This window comes from Amblyraja radiata, chromosome 15, assembly GCF_010909765.2.
Source record: "Amblyraja radiata isolate CabotCenter1 chromosome 15, sAmbRad1.1.pri, whole genome shotgun sequence".
NCBI lineage: Eukaryota > Metazoa > Chordata > Chondrichthyes > Rajiformes > Rajidae > Amblyraja > Amblyraja radiata.
Window position 1 is genome coordinate 35,923,847 of NC_045970.1, and position 20,365 is coordinate 35,944,211.

A 20,365-nucleotide genomic window follows, 5' to 3' on the forward strand; every position below is an offset into this window, starting at 1 on the left:
TCTGCACTTGACCCATAATCCTCTAAACCTATCATATCCATGTACCTGTCCAAATGTTTCTTAAAAGCAATGATAGTACCTGCTTTAACTAGCTCCTCTGGAAGCTCATTCCCTACACCCACCACTCCTCTCATGATCTTGTCCACCTCTTTAAGATCATCCCTCATTTTCCTGTACTCTAAGGAATAAAGTCTGAGCCTGCTCAACCTCTCCTTGTAGTTCAGGCCCTCGGGCCCTGACAACATTGTTGTAAATCTTCTATGCACCCTTTCCATCTTGACAACATTTTTCCAATAACATGGTGACCAAAACTGAACACAATACTCTAAATGTGGCCTCAATGTCTTAAACAACTGTGGCATGACCTCCCCACTTCTGTACTCAATACTGACAGATGGCCAATGTGCTGAAAGCCTTCGTGACCACCCTATCTACCCATGATGCCACATTCAAGGAACTGTGTATTTGCACTCCTCGACCCCTCTGCTCTGTAACACTCCCCAGAACCCTGCCATTCACTGTGTAGGTTCTGCCCTTGTTGGACTGCCCAAGATGCAACACCTTACACTTCTCTGTATTAAATTCCATCAATCATTCCTCAGCCCACCTGCCCAGTAGATCAAGAACCTACTCCAATTCTGACAACCATCCGCACTATCCACAATATCACCTACGTTTGTGTCATCTGCTAACTTGCTAATCATGCCTTGTACATTCTCATCCAAATCATTGATATAGATAACAAACAGCAGTAGGCCCAGCACCGAACCCCGAGGCACAACAGTAGTCACAGGCCTCCAGTCCGAAGAGAAACCTTCCACCTTCACCCTCTGCTTTCTTCCATGAAGCCAATTTTTTACCCAGTCAGCTATCTCTCCTTGGATCCCATTGCAATCTAACCTTCCAGAGCAGCCTACCTGCAGGAACCTTGTCAAATGCATTGCTGAAATCAGAGGCTTGGCTTGGAAGCACAAAGGTTGACTTCTAATACATAACATTGCAAAGGAAAATCACCCAGCATCTATGCTCGTACTTCCCCTATGAACTAAATTATTGTAGCCTCATCCATACAGGTTTCCAGCCTAGGTTTAATACCTAGACTGCCACAATGGGTGGCATTGGTAGCCAGGTGCAAACCACTTTAGTATATATAGGCAAGTTTCTCAATTGGATAAGCTCACTGGTAGAGGCAACTGCTTCTTAAATGGATGAAGAACACAGCTATGTTTATTTGAAGTCAAACCTTTTCCACAGATCAATAAAGCTGTAGACGTAACGTACGTTCTCTCTTCCAGAGATTTTAAATGGGTTCAGGAGAGCTGCACACAGTAAGTTTTCATTGATGTTGAAAAGGAACAATTATTTAAACAGGTATTACAGAGTCCAGCAAATTCTAGGTTGTATTTTTTCCTCGTACAACTTCCAACTAAAGCATTTTTTATGATTAACAATGCAACAAAGCAAAGATGAGGGGACCCAGTAGGGGGGCTGTTGAGAATGACTGTTGAGAATGAAGGGGGACCCAGGAGGACCCAGGGGGGGGGGGGGGGGGGCGTGGTGCACCTGCTGCCATGTACGGCAGCAGACAGAAAGATAGAACTGTTCGGTGAACTGGGTTGTACGCAAAACAAAGCATTTCATTCTACCTTGGAACATGTGACAACAAAGTCTTTACAAGTGTTAGCCTTAACCACCATTATTAAAAAAATCTCAGTCAGTACTATGTTGTAAACGTTAATACAAAGTAAAATTGGGAAATACAAATATAGAACTATTAATTTTTTTTCCAAACTTACAGTCATCGAAGCCACTGGTGTGTTTGGGCTCAACGACGTAAAAGAAATGGCAGATTTCTCTGGTGTTGCAGGTATTGGTTTGTTCTGAAGCGTTAGGAGTTCGTCCAAAGCCAACAAAGTTTCATCATCGTCATCACTATCTAAATTGCAGCTGAGTTCATCGTCACTGTTCATGCCACTGTATCTGTCCCTTTCTTTCTTCTCTGGGTCTTCAGTGCTCTCCGATGACTGGACAGTGGTGTACTGTTCAAGCTCTTGAGATGGTACCGATGACTTACCGTCCTCATCCGAAGGCAAAACAGCTAAAGAGCTAGATTCAAGTTTTTGTGTCCTTTTGCTGTCTAAGGATGCCAAGGGATGTCTCCCCAGGAGCCTAGATCTATTTTCTTTTGAAGAAATTGCACTGTCCAGGGCCGTCTTGGCTTTCTCCTCTGTCAGCGTCCGTGTGTATGCATTTGGAGGGATGTGACTCAATAGTTTCTCATCCAACAATGAATCCAAAGGCAAACAACCAGTTTCTGGAAATTCATCAGCTTCAAGGGCTGTGTCCTCATTTTCCAATACACCATTATTGTGATCTTTCAGCACTCCGTTGCAAATATTTTCAGTCACGTCACTGCCATATTTGTCAGTGATCCTGCTTTCACGTCTTTTCTTATGGAACGGAGCATCTATCTGATGGGGCAGGGAAACGCGTTTCTTTCTCCGATCATCGTCATCTATTAGATTACGTTTTCTTTTCTCCTTTGAACACGAGATGTGCAACCCTGTTGTTAACCTGGTTTTCATGGCACTCATCGAGTTTTTCCGACCTGGACAAGGAGGGAAGGAATGGTGCCGCTGGACTTTGCCGCACATTTTCAGAGAACCCGAAGGGAGCGTTTTGGTTACGAGTTTTAAAACTGATTCAGTCTGTGTAGAAATGCCGCTATTCTCTAGAAGATAAAAGGGGAAGAACATGTTTGAACAGACATAAAAGACAAAATAAAGTTGAAAAGCAGAGCGAACAATACATCTAAAGCACACAATTTGGGATACTGTTTAGTAAATTAAAACTTGTGGATTAAAAACAACACAATGAAGTTTCATTATATCTATGCTGCCAATATTTCAAGCTTTCAGATATGTGCAAACTTCACCTCCATTATAAGTAACATACGAAAACACGAAGCAAAGGAGAAATAATGAAGAAGATGTACAACAGAAATAATACAAGATTAAATTACGAACTGTAAGAATTAAAATAATTATAATAGGACTGAAAATCTTTTTGGGTTTGGAAGTAAATCAAGAGGGTATTTAAAGAAAAACATTTTGAGGAGAGTACCAAGAAAGACTTCTGAGAAAAAGAGCGCTTGATAAAATTAATATCAACAACATTTTATGCCAAGCCAGTCAGAGACTTTGGACAGATGACAATGCTTCAGGGAAAGGTTTTAAGTAGTATCATGAAGCCAGAAGGATTTAGTGCAGAAATTGAGGCTACGGGCCCTGGCAATTGTAGGCACGGTAGCCAATGGTAGAATACTGAAAAAATATGCCGGTTAGAACTGGAAAAACAGATCAAGGAAGAGTCTGGGGCCAAAGAGTGTGGAGAAGCAAGGCGGAAGGAACTACAGAGAGGTTACAAATCAAGGGGAAAGACTTTTAAAAACAAGGCACTACATAGGATGATGAACCAAGGCAATGGGTGAATGTTTAAACCAAGAAAGGAAGATGCTCTGGTAGATGCAACCAGCACCACACAAGCCTGAAAACCCATCACAAAGCTTCGCTGAATGCTTAATAAAATCAAGAATGACACCTAGAGCATTTACAAATACATTAGCACAATTTATCAAAATTAGTTTATTACTAAAAGCAGACACCAAATGCTTTCATTTTATTCCCACTGTGTTATAAATGGTACCCGGACGGGGCGTCGAAGGACGAGAAGCCGAAGCGGAAAAGTGGAAGCCAAGATACCGAACGGAAACTACGCCGAAAAGCAAAATAACCGAACGGACGCGACGCTGAAAAGCCAAATAACCCAACAAACACAACGCCGAAAAGCCAAATAACCAAACGGACACGTCGCCAAAAGCCAAATAACCGAATGGACGCAACTCAAAAACCCAAATAACGGACATGAGGTCTCCGGGGTCGGGATTTGTCTGAGACCTTGACAGCGATTGGTCCAGACCCCCGTGTCTATCACATCACTGCCCGGGGAAGACGGGAGGGTGAGGGGGATTTTTAATTTTCCTTCGCCGCTTTTGGACTGCCAAAGAGCGGATTGTTTTTGTAAGCGTTGATCTACCACGGTGCTTGGGGTTAAGAGATTGGAATCACTCTCTCTCTCTCTCTCGTTCTTTCTCGCTCCCTTTCCCTCCCTCTCTCTCATCTATCTATCTATTTATCTATCTCTTTTGTTCTCTCTCTCTTGGCATTCCCGAAATTAGGGGGAAGTGGGGAAGGGAGAGACAGAGGGGGGGAGAGAGAGGGGGGTGGGGGAGAGAGAGAAGGGGGAGAGAGAGGGGAGGGGGAGAGAGAGGGGAGGGGAGAGAGGAGAGAAGGGGGAGGGGAGAGAGGAGAGAAGGGGGAGGGGAGAGAGGGGGGAGGGGAGAGGGGGGGAGAAGAGGGGGGAGAAGAGGGGGGAGAGAGAGGGGGGGAGAGAGAGGGGGAGGGGAGAGAGAGAGGGGGGAGAGAAAGGGGGGGAGAGAAAGGGGGGGAGAGAGAGAGGGGGAGAGAGAGTGAGGGGGAGAGAGAGAGAGAGGGGGAGAGAGAGAAGGGGGGGGAGAGAGAGGGGGGGGAGAGAAGGGGGGGGGAGGGGGAGGGGGGATCCCAGCCTCTTAACCCCAAGCCCCGTGGTAGATCAACGCTTACAACAATAATCCGCTCTATGATCTTTGGCAGTCCAAAAGCAACAAAGGAAAATTAATCCCCTCCCACCCTCCCGTCTCCCCCGGCCACTGATGAGATGGACGCGGGGGTCTGGACCAATTGCGGACAAGGTCCTGGACAAACCACGTTCCCAGAGACGTTATGTCCGCTATTTGGCTTTTCGTCGTCGCGTCCGTTTGATTAATTGGCTTTTCGGCGTCGCATCCGTTCGGTTATTTGGCTACACTGCGTCATTTCCGTTCGGTATCTTGGATTCCACTTCTTTGCTTCAGCTTCTCGTCTTTCGACAACCCGTCCGCATACAGTTATAAATATGCCATTTAAAAACAGCAATAAACAAAACTGTTTTAAAATACTAAAAGCAGAGGATGCAAACAATCACTCCCAATGCATGTTGGAAGCTCACTACTCATAAATCTAGTTTTTACAGCGGAAGAGATCAGGCAACTTACATTACAATGAGATCTTCCACAAAACCAATAGAACACGTTTCATTCCAATTATAACCACAAGGGATAGAGCACACTTGTAACATAAGCCCAAATCACATTTATCCTCTTAACTACTTACGTTTTCTAAACTTGTGTTTTCTTAGTATGTTGTTGTGTGGAGTCAGGCCATTCAGCTCAACTTGGCCACACCAATCAACTTGCCCCATCCACACGAGTCCCACCTGCTTGCATTTGGCCCATATCCTGCAAAAACCTTTCCTACCCATGTGTCTGGCCAAATGTTTCTTAAACATTGTGATAGCAACCTCCTCTGCCCGCCTGTCACATATAGCTACCACCCTTTGTGTAAAAACAGTTGCCCCTCAGATTCCTATTAAATCTATCCCTCCCTCACCTTAAACCTATGTCCTCCCATTCTTGAATTCTTCTACAATTCAGAACTCTATTCTTTGGTGGTCTGCGTTATTCTAAATACATTTGATGGTTTGATAGTCATTTGAGACGATAAAGCCTTTCCAAATGCATGTAGATCCCATTTCTCAGATCAATACCTGGCAAGCTAAATATGTGGAGCTTTTTTTACAATCCGATTAGCCATGATCAAATCAAATCGCAGAGCAGACTTAAGGGAGTTTAAAGTTCTACTGCCATTTTTAATGTGTACCAGACGACACGTTGGGTCCCCGTTGTGATGTCAGAGATCCTCGAGACATTGTTTTTTTTAAATTCAGTCTTTTCATTCCTTCTGGGCGCGCCGCCGCCGTGCCCAGCAACCCTTCCCCCAACTGCACACGTGCGAATACCGGGCCCGGCAAACCTCTCCCAACTCCGCAGGCTCGGTTGACGGGTCCGGCAAGTGGGAGCGCACTGCGCAAGAGCGACTGCCACATTGAAACTTGTCCCATTCACAGTATAAAGTTCATTAAAGTTTATAAAGTGATTTACTTTATCAAATATAACAAAACTTGATACTGTACACCGCAGGTGAATGGTAACAACTAAAATTGTTGCGCTGTCGTGTGCCGTTTTGGCTGTATTTGTGGAACACACATACATACTTACAAACAAGATGAGACTTTTAGTTATATATACTAGACCAAGTGGGACCCGTTGGGTCCCTGTCACACGGGAGGCCTGGTCCCCCAACGCAACCCGTTTCCCCAATGCAATATTCCACTACTCACCCGTTCCTCCAACGCAACCCATTCCCTCACGCAATATTCCACCACTCACCCATAGCCCCTAACTGTATTGTGGCGGCTCATTTCCCTTATCCCCCAGCACTCCCTCCCCCTCCTCTTCAGCCTCCCAATTGCAATATATAGATAGATATATACTAGACCAAGTCAGACCCGTTGGGTCCCATTCCCCAAACGCAATATTCCACCACTCACCCGTTTCACCAACGCAACCCTTTCCCCAGTGCAAAATTTATCCGCTCACCCACAGCCCCCAACTGCGCAGGCGCGGATCATTTCCCCTCATCCCCACCCCCTCCTCTTCACCCCCCCCCCTTCTTTCCCCTCTCCTGCTACCCTCACCCACTCCCTCCCTCACCTCTCCCTCCTTTCCTCATGCCTCAGTCACTCCCTCCCTCCATAACCCCTCTCCCATCCCTACCCTCCTCCTCTACATCTATCTCCCTGCTCCCCCACTCCTCACCTCTCCCCTATCTCACTCGCCCACCAAACACAACGTTAAAATAACATTTCCCCTCCTCCCCTTCTCTCCCTCCCTCTCCATTCCCCTACCCTCAGCCTGCACTCCCCGGAGCCAATCAATCGTCCCCACGTGGGAGGGGGGGCGACGTCGGCGCTCAACTCCCCCCCCCCCCCGCCCTCCCCAGAAAATTATGGGATTTTTTTTTTTGTAAATGAAACTTCACCCCTATTCCACCCTCCAATGAAAACCACAATTATTTTTGGAAATGTATTCAGTATTCACTTTATTGTCATTTCAGAGTACTTGCATACATAGAAGAAATGAAAAATTGTTTCTCATCAGTTTTGTCATCAGTGCAATAAAAACAGAAATATATACCTACAAGTTAAAAATTATCATCTCTAAAATAGAACTAAAACAGACATTCAGACAGAACAATCGATCCCGAACATAGGAACAATTTAAAGTGCTGTTCAGTGGCTTCACCTTGACAGGTGACTAGCTGTCAAAGTGTTGGGGGGGGGGGGGGGGGGGGGGGGGGGTTAGATGTGGGTGTGTGTGTGTATGGGGAGGGGACACAGTCCGTTAACCATTTTTATTGCTTGTGTGAAGAAGCTGTTTAGCATCCTGCTGGTTCTACAGCTGATACTCCTGTACCACTTCCAGGATAGCAGGAGGGAGAAGATGGAGTGGGAGGGGTGGTAAGGGTCCTTAATGATGCAGATGGCTCTGCAGATGCAGTGCTTCTGGTAGATCTCCAACAGGAAAGGGAAGGGGGCACCAATGATCCTGCTGGCTGTCTTCACCATCCTGTTTAGCTGTCTTTGTTCGTAGGCCTTGCAGCTCCCAAGCCAGGAAGTGATGCCGTATGTCAGTATGCTTTCAATGGTACCCCTGTAGAAGGTGGTAAGGTGAACAGTGGGGAGACCTACTTTTCTGAGTCTCCGGAGGTGATGGAGCCGCTGCTGCGCTCTTTGGATGACTGCTGTGGTGTTGGTCGTTGAGGTCAGGTCGTCCGCTAAGTGAACTCCCAGGACCTTCACGCTGCTGACCGTCTCCACAGCAGCACCGTCAATGTGCAGCTGTGTATGATGGTGTTTGCCAGCCCTCCTGAAATCAATCAACATCTCCTTCATCTTGTCCACATTGAGGGTGAGGTTGTGAGAACCTACACCACTCTGTAAGCAGCTCCACCTCCCCCCAAGAAATTGATTAAAACAGATTTTGTTTTAAATCTCATTCCCTCCATTACCCCTCTCCCCTCCCAACCCCCCTTGAGGTGGAATCTGCTGATTCCATTGTGATGTAATTGAGGGCTGGAACACTGCTAATGGGCAGTTTATATAAATGAGATTCCATTGTGATGTCATAGCTGTAACTGCCACTGCAACTTCTATTCGTTTCCTCTCATCCCCAAGCACTCCCACCCTCTCTTCACCCTCCCTCTTCTTTCCCCTCTCCTCCTCCCTCCCCACTCCTTCGATCTCCTTTCCCCAACCCTCAGTCACTCCCTCCCTCCATAACCCCTCTCCCCTCCATACCCCATTCCTTTCCCTCTATCTCCCTGCACCCCCACTCCTCACCTCCCCCCTATCTCATTCCCCCTCTAAACACGATGTTTAAATAACATTAAACAACAATCATCCTCCCCCCCCCCCCACCAACTACCTCCCTCTCCTTACAACAATGTAACAAATATCTCATTGCGCTGGGAACCCTGTCATTTGTTAACATTGTAACGGGCAGGGCAAGTATTTTATGTAAATAAAATTTGAGATCCCACTGTGACATCATACGCTGATAACTGGCAGTGCAAGTTGAAGTGATTTTTGTCAAACAGATTCTGTAAAGTTTAAAATGTGCATAACTTGTAAAATATATCATCAATCTGAACGAAATTTGATACACCACACCACAGAACAATGGTGGGTAAGTGGGCCAAACATAGTACTCTCATGTACCGTTTCAGCGTAATTCCAGGATCACACTCATCACAGACACACACACACAGACATAATAACAAACAAGATGAGTTTTAGTAATGCACTAAACCAAGTGCAGACCCGTTGGGTCTGCTTACCCAACGCACCCGTTCCCTACCCATAACCCCCACAGGAGGCATAGTCCACCAACTTGTGAAAGTTGGCATTTTTAACGTTTTAATTGCGAATAACGTGTCAAATATAGGATGAAATCTTAATTGAGGCTCATATCTGCTAGCTGAGCCATTGAAACTGGTGGTTTTAATTTTAAAGTCTTTTGATTTTTTTTAGACTTTTAATCAATATTGAGTCGAGAAATAAAGCATAAAATGTTCAGATAAGGTGCTCCCGGCCTCGACAAGAAAAATGTCAATCTGAATATGTAAAAATGTTACCGTCATCGCGTAGTGTTTTTGCAAAGATGTAACGACAACCACATATATACACACGCGCACACACACACACACACACATATATACAAGATCAGACTTTTTGATTTGATTTGATTTGATTCGATTCCTTTATTGTCATTCAGACCTTTCGGTCTGAACGAAATTTTGTTGCAGTCATACACAACAATAAATAACAAAACATACAACAAACACAAATTAACATCCACCACAGTGAGTTCACCAAGCACCTCCTCACTGTGATGGAGGCAAAAGTCTTAGTCTCTGTCTCTTCCCTCCTTGTACTCCCTCTGCGCTGAGGCGATCCAGGCCGAAGATGCCGCCCTCCAGTCCAGCGGACCTCCGTAGTGATGTCGCCGCTGCCGAAAGCCGGAACGCCGTCTCCGCTCCTAGTCGGCCCGCCACAGCCTCAGCTCCGAGTCAGGCCGCTGCCGAAAGCTGGATCGCCGCCTCAGTGAGTCGGGCCACCGCTGCCTCAGCTCCGAGTCCCGCTGCCTCAGCTCCGAGTCCCGCTGCCTCAGCTCCGAATCGTGCCGCTGCCGAAAGCTGGAACGCCGCATCAGCGAGTCGGGCCGCCGCCGCCTCAGCCCCGAAGTCGGCCAGCCTCGCGTTGTAAGTCCTGGCTGGCTCTGCCTCCGGAGCCTCGAGGTCGGTCGCAGTTGGTGACCGCCAGCTCCGCCATTAGGCCTCAGCGCAGACGGAGGCAGAGAAGGGGGATACGACAAGAAAAAGTCGCATTCCCCCGAAGAGAGAGAGAGAGAGAGAGAGAGAGAGAGAGAGAGACTCACACACAGACTCGCACACAGACACACACACACAGACACACACACATGATTGACAGGCGAGAGGATCTCAAGGTTTTTTTTTTAAAACACTCATAACTTTATTTTTCATCGATGGGAAAAATCCTCAGGGCCTGCTCAGCAATGGAGGACTGTGAGTAAGAAGGCCAAATATCATAGCGATTTATGGTAGCGTTTTTTCAAAAAATCAATATACAGCGCAGACAGGAAGTGGTCAAGATGAGACTTTTAATTATATAGATATGATGATACTAGACCAAATTGGACTAGTTGGGTCCCTGTCACATGGGAGAGCTGGTCCCCGAACGTAATATTCCACCACTCACCCCAAACCCAACAACTGCACAGGCATGGTTGATGGGTTCCCGTTGTGATGCCAAAGATCCCCGTTGTGACACGAGTCACGTTAACCCTCCCCAAGTCCACCTCTCCATCCCTCTTCCTATCCCTATCCTCCTCCATTCCCCCTCACCCCCAATACTTCCTCCCCCTCATTTTCACCCTCCCTCTTCTTTCCCCTCTCTTCTCTTCCCCCACTCCCTCCCTCTCATTTCCCCTACCCTCAATCACTCCCTCCCTCCATAACCCCTCTCCCCTCCCTACCCCCCTTGACGTCATTGCGAGGTGGAAGCTAGTGTTTTTTAAAACTGGGGGTTTTATTTAAACTATAAATAAGATCCCATTGTGATGTAATGGGGGAACGCTGCTGTGTTTTTTAAAAGGGAGTTTTTTTAAATGTAAATTAGATCCCATTGTGATGTCACTGTGGGGTGGAAAACTTGCTTATGGGCAGTTTATGTAAATGAGGTTCCATTGTGACATCATACGCTGCTAATTGCCAGTGCAGAAACATAGAAACATAGATGCAGGAGGAGACCATTCGGCCCCTCGAGCCACCACCACCATTCATTGTGATCATGGCTGACCGTCCCCTATCAATAACCTGTGCCTGCCTTCTCCCCATGTCCCTTGACTCCACTAGCCCCTAGAGCTCTATCTAACTCTCTATCTAGAGCTCTATCTAACTCTCTCTTAAATCCATCCAGTGACGCCCTCCACTGCCCTCTGTGACAGGGAATTCCATAAATTCACAACTCTCTGGGTGAAAATGTTTTTTCTCACCTCAGTCTTAAATGACCTCCCCTTTATTCTAAGACTGTGGCCACTGGTTCTGGGCTCGCCCAACTTTGGGAACATTTTTCTGGAGCGCTGGTATGGGTGTTGTTGGCTGCAGGGACTACTGGTCTCCAGAGGGCTAGTATGCACATTGTGGGCCAAATGGATTCTTGGGGTGGCAGCTCAGTCCCTCAAGCCTGATGCGCTGGCAGCACACTCACGGCTGGTGGGCTGGCAGTTGACACGGCTATTCCTTGAAATACCATTTCAAGCAGGGTGCAAGGCCATCAAATTCAAATCCATTTTCCTACCATTTCAAGCAGGGTGCAAGACCACCAAATTCAAGTGCAGTTTCATACCACTTCAAGCAGGTGGAAGGCCACCAAATTCAGGTTCAGTTTCCTACCACTTCAAGTAGGGTGCAAGGCCACCGAATTCAAGTGCAGTTTCCAACCACTTCAAGCAGGGTGCAAGGCCACGAAATTCAAATGCAGTTTCATACCACTTCATGCAGGGTGCAAGGCCACCAAATTCAAGTGCAGTTTCATACCATTGACCACCCAAAGTGCTGCTGGGCAACCTAAAGGCCATGTCATTTTGCACGGCTTGGCACGCAGATACTGGTTTGTACCAAAAATAGACACAAAAAACTGGAGTAACTCCGCGGGTCATGCAGCATCTCTGGAGAAAAGGAACGCGACGTTTCGTGTCGGCGACGGCTGTATTGCGGGGCAAAGATACTAGATGCGGGGTGACGAAGGGTCGGAGCGAGTGACGGGCCCCGCACAGCGGCAGCAGCGGCCGCAAAAGCAGCTCCACCTCCTCCTCCTCCAGCCCGCCGCCTGCCCTGATAAGGGCCGCTGCTTGCATATTCACTAACGGCGCTTTCAAAACAAACCCTCCCGCACGCCGAGGCTGGGAGGAGGGAGGGAGGGGGTGGCCGCGGAGTACGGGAGGGTTTGTTTTGAAAGCGCCGTTAGCGGATTTGCAACCAGCGGCCGCTATCAGGGAGGAGGAGGAGATGGAGCCGCTGTCGCTGCCGCTGTGCGGGGCCCGTCATTCGCTCCGACCCTTCTGAAGCAGCTGCACCAAAGATCCTATAGCTAAAGGATCCGAGCTGCACCGCTCGGCCCCGCACCTTGCTGTTGGCTGGCGGAGGAGGGAGGCGGTGGCGAGGAGATCCCAACGGCCAAGGCAGCGGGGCGATGTTGTCCGAGGACCGCTGACCTTCCTCCCTCCCCACCTCGCCCCCCTCTCTCTCGCTCTCTTGTACGCCCCCTCCACTCCCCCTCCTAATCCTGGGACCCCTTCTCTCCATCCCGCACTGATCCCCATTCCCGCATCTATTCAGTCCTCACTGACATCCCCTGTGCTCCCCTCCCCATCTAACCCCCCCCCCCAGCTATTCATCCTGCGCTGATCACCCTGTCCACCTCGCATTGATCCTCCTGCCACCCCCCCATCCATCCTACAGTGGTCCCCCAATTCATCCCGTACTTACCCCCCTTCCCATCCATCCTGCACTTCTCCTCCATCCATCCTGTACTGATCCCCCATCCATCCTGTACTAATCCACACATTCATCCCGTACTGACCCACCCTCCATTTACCCTGCACCTTCCCCTCATTCATCCTGTAGTGATTCCCCATTCATCCTGCACAGACCCTCCGATCCACACTGTACTGACCCACCCCCCTCCCATTCATCCTGCGCTGATCTCCCCCCCACCCCATCCATCCTGTACTGATTCTCCCATTCAAGAAGAATGGGGGGGAACAGTCTGAAGAAGGGTCTCGACCCGAAACGTTGCCCATTTCCTTCGCTCCATAGATGCCGCCTCACCCGCTGAGTTTCTTCAGCACTTTTGTCTACCCCCATTCACCCCGTACTGAACCCCCCCCATTCAACACCACTGACATCTCCCGTGCTCTCCCCTCACAATTTTACCAACTCCAACCAACACATACTAATTCATCTGCCTCAATCCATCCATTCTGCACCGACTGCCTTTTAACCCCCCACCCCCGCCATCTATCCACCCCGCACTGATTCACACACACCCCCCCTCCCTGACCCTATTGTGCTGGAAATGTCTTCAGAGCGAACATTGACTATGTTTGATAACGGAATGCAATCAAATGTGTTTTAATTCCCAATGTTATTATTTGTTTTAGTCCATAAAGATGGATTAATTAAATTGTGAACATGTGAAGCATTAAAACCGCAGTGTTCGATTGTCACTGCTGCCGTTGACACGTTATTACAGAATTCATTTTAACGGCAAATCAATGCTCTTAATATGGAGTATCAGTACTGTAATTATTTAATGAGCAACATTCACAACTATACGTTGGATTTATCGAGGTTTTACTTCTACAGTCGATCATATACATCACAAATTTGGTCAGGAGATATTTCAGTTGAAATGTTAATGTTAATTCTGAAGTGGGAATGATGGAAACAGCGTCTATCAATAATTTTTTTTAAATCTAGTGCTTTCAAACTGGGTATTGCTGTTCACAACACGTACATCTAATCTGAATGTCCGGTAATGTGGCGTCTTGACACCTTTAAATATTACCAAAAGAACATTTGCTGCAGTTATGTCCTTTGGCCAGCTCTGGTCAGTTAGTGGAATGTTTAACCTGTCAGATGGGTATAGTCGGTTTTAACAGCTATTATCATAAAATGCCTATAGAAATTTCCTTGCAACCTGTATATTTTGTTGTGGATAAATTATGTGGGAAGCGAGAGTATTTCTGTACCAATAGCAATAACGACCCATGCTATGGCCATGTTATGGTAATTTTCGGTCATTCGCAGAAAACATGCTTGCATCAATCTGTAGTGTGCATGGTTAAGCATATACGTTGCCATGGTCCAGGATTTATTGACACAGGTTGATCATACGCTGAATAATCCAACCACATTTTAGTTTGGAAGTGGAAGGAACTAATAGAAATTGCATTAATTGCAATGTGTAAAAAGAGTTGAGATACTGTCTTATAATTTTGCTGCATGTCATTGTGGGATATATCATGTCTTGATTGGTGAATATGTTTAGTTTGTGACTTTATTTGAAGCAGAAATAATATGTGAATGCATCATTGAGTATAATTCCGACTGGTAACTACGCACTTCGTCCGAGCACATTATCACACGCGTCATTGCAAGCCATCTTAAATGACCACCTAAACTGTCATTTGACAACCTAAAAAGCTGCCAAAGTTGCCCGGCTGGCAACAGGGGAAAAAAGTTAAGCGAGAGCCCTGTTGAAGGGATGGTCTGCACTCTGCTGCTTGAACTGAATTGAAGGGTTGGTCTGCACTGTGCTGTGCTGCTTGAACTGAAGGTCGCGCTCATTCCGGACATCCCGCTCACTGCGGACGTCCCGCTGAGGGGAGAGGCCGTGCTCAATCTCGTGAGTAGATTCAGGAGAGTTTTACTGTCATATATATGTTGTGTGAGAGTGTGCGATGGATGGTGTGAGTGTCAAGTCAAGTCAAGTCAAGTTTATTTGTCACATACACATACGAGATGTGCAGTGAAATGAAAGTGGCAATGCTCGCGGACTTTTGTGCAGAAGACAAACAACCAGACAAACTATAAACACAATCATAACACACATATTCTTTTACATAATAAATAATGGAAGGGAAAACGATCAGTAGAGTTAGTCCCTGGTGAGAAAGGCGTTTACAGTCCGAATGGCCTCTGGGAAGAAACTCCTTCTCAACCTCTCCGTTCTCACCGCATGGCAACGGAGGCGTTTGCCTGACCGTAGCAGCTGGAACAGTCCGTTGCAGGGGTGGAAGGGGTCTCTCATGATATTGTTGGCTCTGGAGTTGCACCTCCTGATGTATAGTTCCTGCAGGGGGGCAAGTGAAGTTCCCATAGTGCGTTCGGCCGAACGCACTACTCTCTACAGAGCCTTCTTGTCCTTGGCAGAGCAATTCCCAAACCAGATGGTAATGTTCCCGGACAAGATGCTTTCCACCGCCGCTGCGTAGAAGCACTGGAGGATCCTCGGAGACACTCTGGATTTCCTCAATTGCCTGAGGTGGTAAAGGCGCTGCCTTGCCTTACTCACGAGTGCTGAGGCGTGTGATGTCCATGTCATATCCTCGGAGATGTGGACTCCCAGATATTTAAAACAGTTCACCTTATCCACAGGATCCCCATTTATCCTCAATGGAGTGTACGTCCTCGGATGATGTGCCCTCCTAAAGTCCATGATCAGCTCCTTCATTTTTTTGATGTTCAAGAGGAGGCTGTTATCCTGGCACCAGAGTGTTAGATCAGCCACCTCCTCCCGGTAGGCCTTCTGAGATCAGGCCCACCACCAGTGTCATCAGCAAACTTAATTATTGAGTTGGAGCTGAACCTAGCCACACAGTCATGTGTGTACAGGGAGTACAATAGGGGGCTGAGGACCCAACCCTGTGGCGATCCTGTGCTCAGGGTGAGGGACTTCGATGTATTCCCTCCCATCTTGACTACCTGGGGCCTGGTGGTGAGAAAGTCCAGGACCCAGGCACACAGGGAGGTGTTGAGCCCCAATTCCATTAGCTTCCCGGCCAGTCTGGTGGGGACTATCGTGTTGAAGGCTGAACTGTAGTCTATGAACAGCATCCTCACGTAGCCACCCTTCTGGCTGTCCAGATGGGAGAGAGCGGTGTGCAAGACCTGGGAGACCGTATCATCCGTGGATCTGTTCGGACGGTATGTGAACTGCAACGGGTCCATGTTCTGAGGGAGGAAGGCGCAGATGTGTTTCTTCACCAGCCTGTCAAAGCATTTCATGACTACCGAGGTAAGGGCCACCGGACGGTAGTCATTCAGACAGGCTGGGGAGGCATTTTTGGTACCGGTACAATTATGGATTTTTTGAAGCAGGCAGGGACCACGGACTTGTCCGTGGTGAGGTTGAATAATGTAGTGAGCACTGGAGCTAGCTGCGTAGCACAGGACTTGAGTACTCGCCCCGAGATGCCATCGGGGCCTGCAGCTTTTCTCGTGTTCACCCGTGTCAGAGCCCTCCTCACGTCGTGCTCGGACAGCAAGAATGTGTGCACATTCCTCCCTTCAGCTTCGGTAGCCAGCCCGCTGGCGGTATTGTCGATAGTCGGCAGACCCGGAGTGGTGTTGCCCCTCTCGAAACGAGCATAAAAGGAGTTCAGGTCATCAGCTAGGGAGGTGCCAGCACTTGCGGATGAGGGAGGGGTGCTCCGGTAGTTGGTCACAATTCGTAGCCCCTGCCACAGGCTTCTGGTGTCCTGCTGCTCCATCTGTAACTCCATTGTGTGTGTGTGTGTGTGTTTGTGTTTGTGTGTGAGTGTGTGTGTGTGTGTGTGTGTGTGTGTGTGTGTGTGTGTGTGTGTGTGTGTGTCAGCCGTGAGTGAGTCAACTGCCAGCCCACCAGCCGTGAGTCAAATGCCAGCCCACCAGCTGTGAGTGACTGAGCTGCCAGCCCACCAAGCCTAAGTGACTGCCAGCCCACCATGCCTAAGTGACTGAGCTGCAAGCCCACCAAGCCTAAGTGACTGAGCTGCCAGCCCACCAGGCCTGAGCTGCCAGCCCACCAGGCCCGAATGACTGAGCTGCCAGCCCACCAGGCCCGAGTGACTGAGCTGCCAGCCCACCAGGCCCGAGTGACTGAGCTGCCAGCCCACCAGGCCCGACTGACTGAGCTGCCAGCCCACCAGGCCCGAGTTACTGAGCTGCTGGCCCACCAGGCCTGAGTGACTGAGCTGCCAACCCACCAGGCCCGAGTGACTGAGCTGCCAGCTTACCAGGCCCGAGTGACTGAGCTGCCGACCACCAGGCCTCAGTGACTGAGCTGCCAGCCCAAGAATCCATTCGGCCCACAATGACCATACAAGCCTTCTGGAAACCAGTCCCTTCAGCCCATAACACCCATACTAACGCTCCAGAAAGCCCCCACTGGCCACCAATATTGGAATAACCATATAATAACCATATAACAATTACAGCACAGAAACAGGCCATCTCGGCCCTTCTAGTCCGTGCCGAACACGTATTCTCCTCTAGTCCCATCTACCTGCACTCAGACCATAACCCTCCATTCCTTTCTCGTCCATATAACTATCCAATTCATTTTTAAATGATAAAATCGAACCTGCCTCCACCACCTTAACTGGAAGCTCATTCCACTCTCTGAGTAAAGAAGTTCCCCCTCATGTTACCCCTAAACTTCTGTCCCTTAATTCTCAAGTCACGTCCTCTTGTTTGAATCTTCCCTACTCTCAGTGGGAAAAGCTTATCCACGTCAACTTTGTCTATCCCTCTCATCATTTTAAAGACCTCTATCAAGTCCCCCCTTAACCTTCTGCGCTCCAAAGAATAAAGACCTAACTTGTTCAACGTTTCTCTGTAACTTAGTAGCTGAAACCCAGGCAACATTCTAGTAAATCTCCTCTGTACTCTCTCTATTTTGTTGATATCCTTCCTATAATTAGGCGACCAAAATTGTACACCATACTCCAGAATTGGCCTCACCAATGCCTTGTATAATTTTAACATTACATCCCAACTTCTATACTCAATGCTCTGATTTATAAAGGTCAGCACACCAAAAGCTTTCTTTACCACCCTATCTACATGAGATTCCACCTTCAGGGAACTGTGCACAGTTATTCCTAGATCCCTCTGTTCAACTGCATTCCTCAATTCCTTACCATTTACCATGTACGTCCTATTTTGATTTGTCCTGCCAAGATGTAGCACCTCACACTTATCAGCATTAAACTCCATCTGCCAACTTTCAGCCCACTCTTCCAACTGGCATAAATCTCTCTGTAAACTTTGAAAATCTACTTTATTATCCACAACACCACCTATCTTAGTATCATCTGCATATTTACTAATCCAATTTACCACACCATCATCCAGATCATTGATGTACATGACAAACAACAGTGGACCCAACACAGATCCCTGTGGCACCCCACTAGTCACTGGCCTCCAACCTGTCAAACAGCCATCCACCATTACTCTCTGGCATCTCCCATTCAGCCACTGTTGAATCCATCTTGCTACTCCGCCATTAATACCCAACAATTGAACCTTCTTAACCAACCTTCCATGAGGAACCTTGTCAAAGGCCTTACTGAAGTCCATATATACAACATCCACTGCTTTACCCTCATCAATTTCCCGAGTAACCTCTTCAAAAAATTCATGAAGATTAGTCAAACATGACCTTCCAGGCACAAATCCATGTTGACTGTTCCTAATCAGACCCTGTTTATCCAGATGCTTATATATATTATCTCTAAGTATCCTTTCCATTAATTTGCCCACCACTGACGTCAAACTAACAGGTCTATAATTGCTAGGTTTACTCTTAGAACCCTTTTTAAACAATTGAACAACATGCGCAGTACGCCAATCCTCCGGCACTATTCCTGTTTCAAATTACATCTGAAATATTTCTGTCATCGCCCCTGCTATTTCTACACTAACTTCCCTCAATGTCCTAAGGAATATCCTGTCCGGACCTGGAGACTTATCCAATTCTTGTTTTGGTGGAGAGGTGGAATATTGCATTGGGGGACCGCCCTCCTGTGTGAACATGGGACCCAGCGGGTCCCACTTAGTCTAGTATGAACATAAATTCAGCTAGTTTAAAATCCCTTATATATGAAGGAATGTTAATCGTACAGTCTTTTTCCGAAAGCTCCCAAGACTTATTTAATGCATCATTATTAACATGCAACAAAGTCTAGCATTCTTATAGGATTTTACAATACAAGTACTTGCATTCAAAAAAGGTAATTTATTTCTGAAGATTAGGTTGGAACTGTTAAGTTGGAAAGTAGGGAATTTCTGGATCTAAATGGTTAATATCAAGTGTCCAGTTTGGTAATTGCTGCCTATTTGAAGATTTAACGACAGCAAGCAATTGGCACAGCTACAACTCCAGAAATCAGGCAACAAACAGATGTGTTTTAATCTGTTGGCCAAATCTAACTGCTCCAACTCAAAAATAAAATCACCCGATGCCAGACAAGGACGGTTTATAATTTTTGTTTAGTTTGGTTTACAGGGTAGTGAAAAGTTTTAGTTGTGTTAACCATTCAGCGGAAAGTCAATACATCATTGTAATCGTGCTATCCAGTATACAGATACACGATAAAGGAAAAACATGAATAATGTTTGTCTACTAAAATCCAATCAAAGATAATCCAAGGGTCTCCAATGAGGTAGATAGTAGCTCAGTTCTGCTTTCTAGTTGTTGGTAGGACGGTTCAGTTGTCTGGTAATGGCTGGGAAGAAATTGACCCTGAATCTGGAGGTGTGCGTTATCACATTTTTATACTCTTGCCTGATGGGAGAGGGGAGTGGCTGGGGTGCGACGCGTCCTTGATTATGATGGTAGCCTTGCCAAAGTAGTGCAAGATGCAAGTGGATTCAATGGACGGAAGGCTGGTTTATGTGACGGTCTGGGTTGCATCCACAATCCTCTGCAATTTCTTGCGGTCTTGGATAAAGTTGCTCCCAAACCATGCTGTGATGCATCCCGATAAAATGCATTCAACAGCGCATCTGTAGAAGTTGGGGACATGCCAAATTTCCAAAAAGCTTTAAGGAAGTAGAGACATTGATGTGCTTTCTTGGACATTCAATATGGGAGGTGCAGGACAAGTTGATGGTGATATCTATATTACTAAAAGTCTGATCTTCACCACTTCCTGTTGTTCTGTATATTGATTTTAGAAAAAACGCTGCCACTTACGGCTGTGATTTTTGGCCGTCTTACTCAGAGTCCCCCTCCGCTGTGCAGGAAAAGAGGATTTTTCCCATCGATGAAAAATAAAAGAGTTATTAGTGTTTAAAAAATGTTGAGATTCTCTCTCCTGTCAATCACGCCATGAAGGCCACGCCCCTTCTGATGGGAGGGGGGGGACTATAAAACCTAGAAGTGTGGGCGTGGCTCAGTCTCTGCAAGATGGAGGCGGGAGAGGTCACGACTCGCTGTCTTTAGTGGCCTTGCACCCTGCTTGAAATGGAATTTCAAGAAACAGCCGTGAGTCAACTGCCAGCCCACCAGCCATGAGTGAGCTGCCAGCACAACAGGCTTGAGTGACTGAGCCGCCAGCCCAACAATCCATTCGGCCCACAATGTCCATACTAGCCCTCTGGAAACCAGTCTTCAACACCCATACTAGCGCTCCAGAAAGCCCCCCCAGCCCCCCCCTCCCCCCCGCCCACCTGCCACCAATATTGGAATTGGTGGA

General features: G+C 47.4%; 1 protein-coding gene across 1 annotated transcript in view; it reads right to left on the bottom strand.

Moving 5' to 3' along the window:
* slf2 (SMC5-SMC6 complex localization factor 2) overlaps positions 1–20,365 on the bottom strand; it is an 81,144-nt gene that overhangs the window by 29,323 nt on the left and 31,456 nt on the right. The window contains exon 5 of the mRNA XM_033034463.1: positions 1,797–2,731. Coding sequence (XP_032890354.1) covers positions 1,797–2,731 — 935 coding nt within the window. The remainder of the gene's footprint in view (positions 1–1,796; positions 2,732–20,365) is intronic.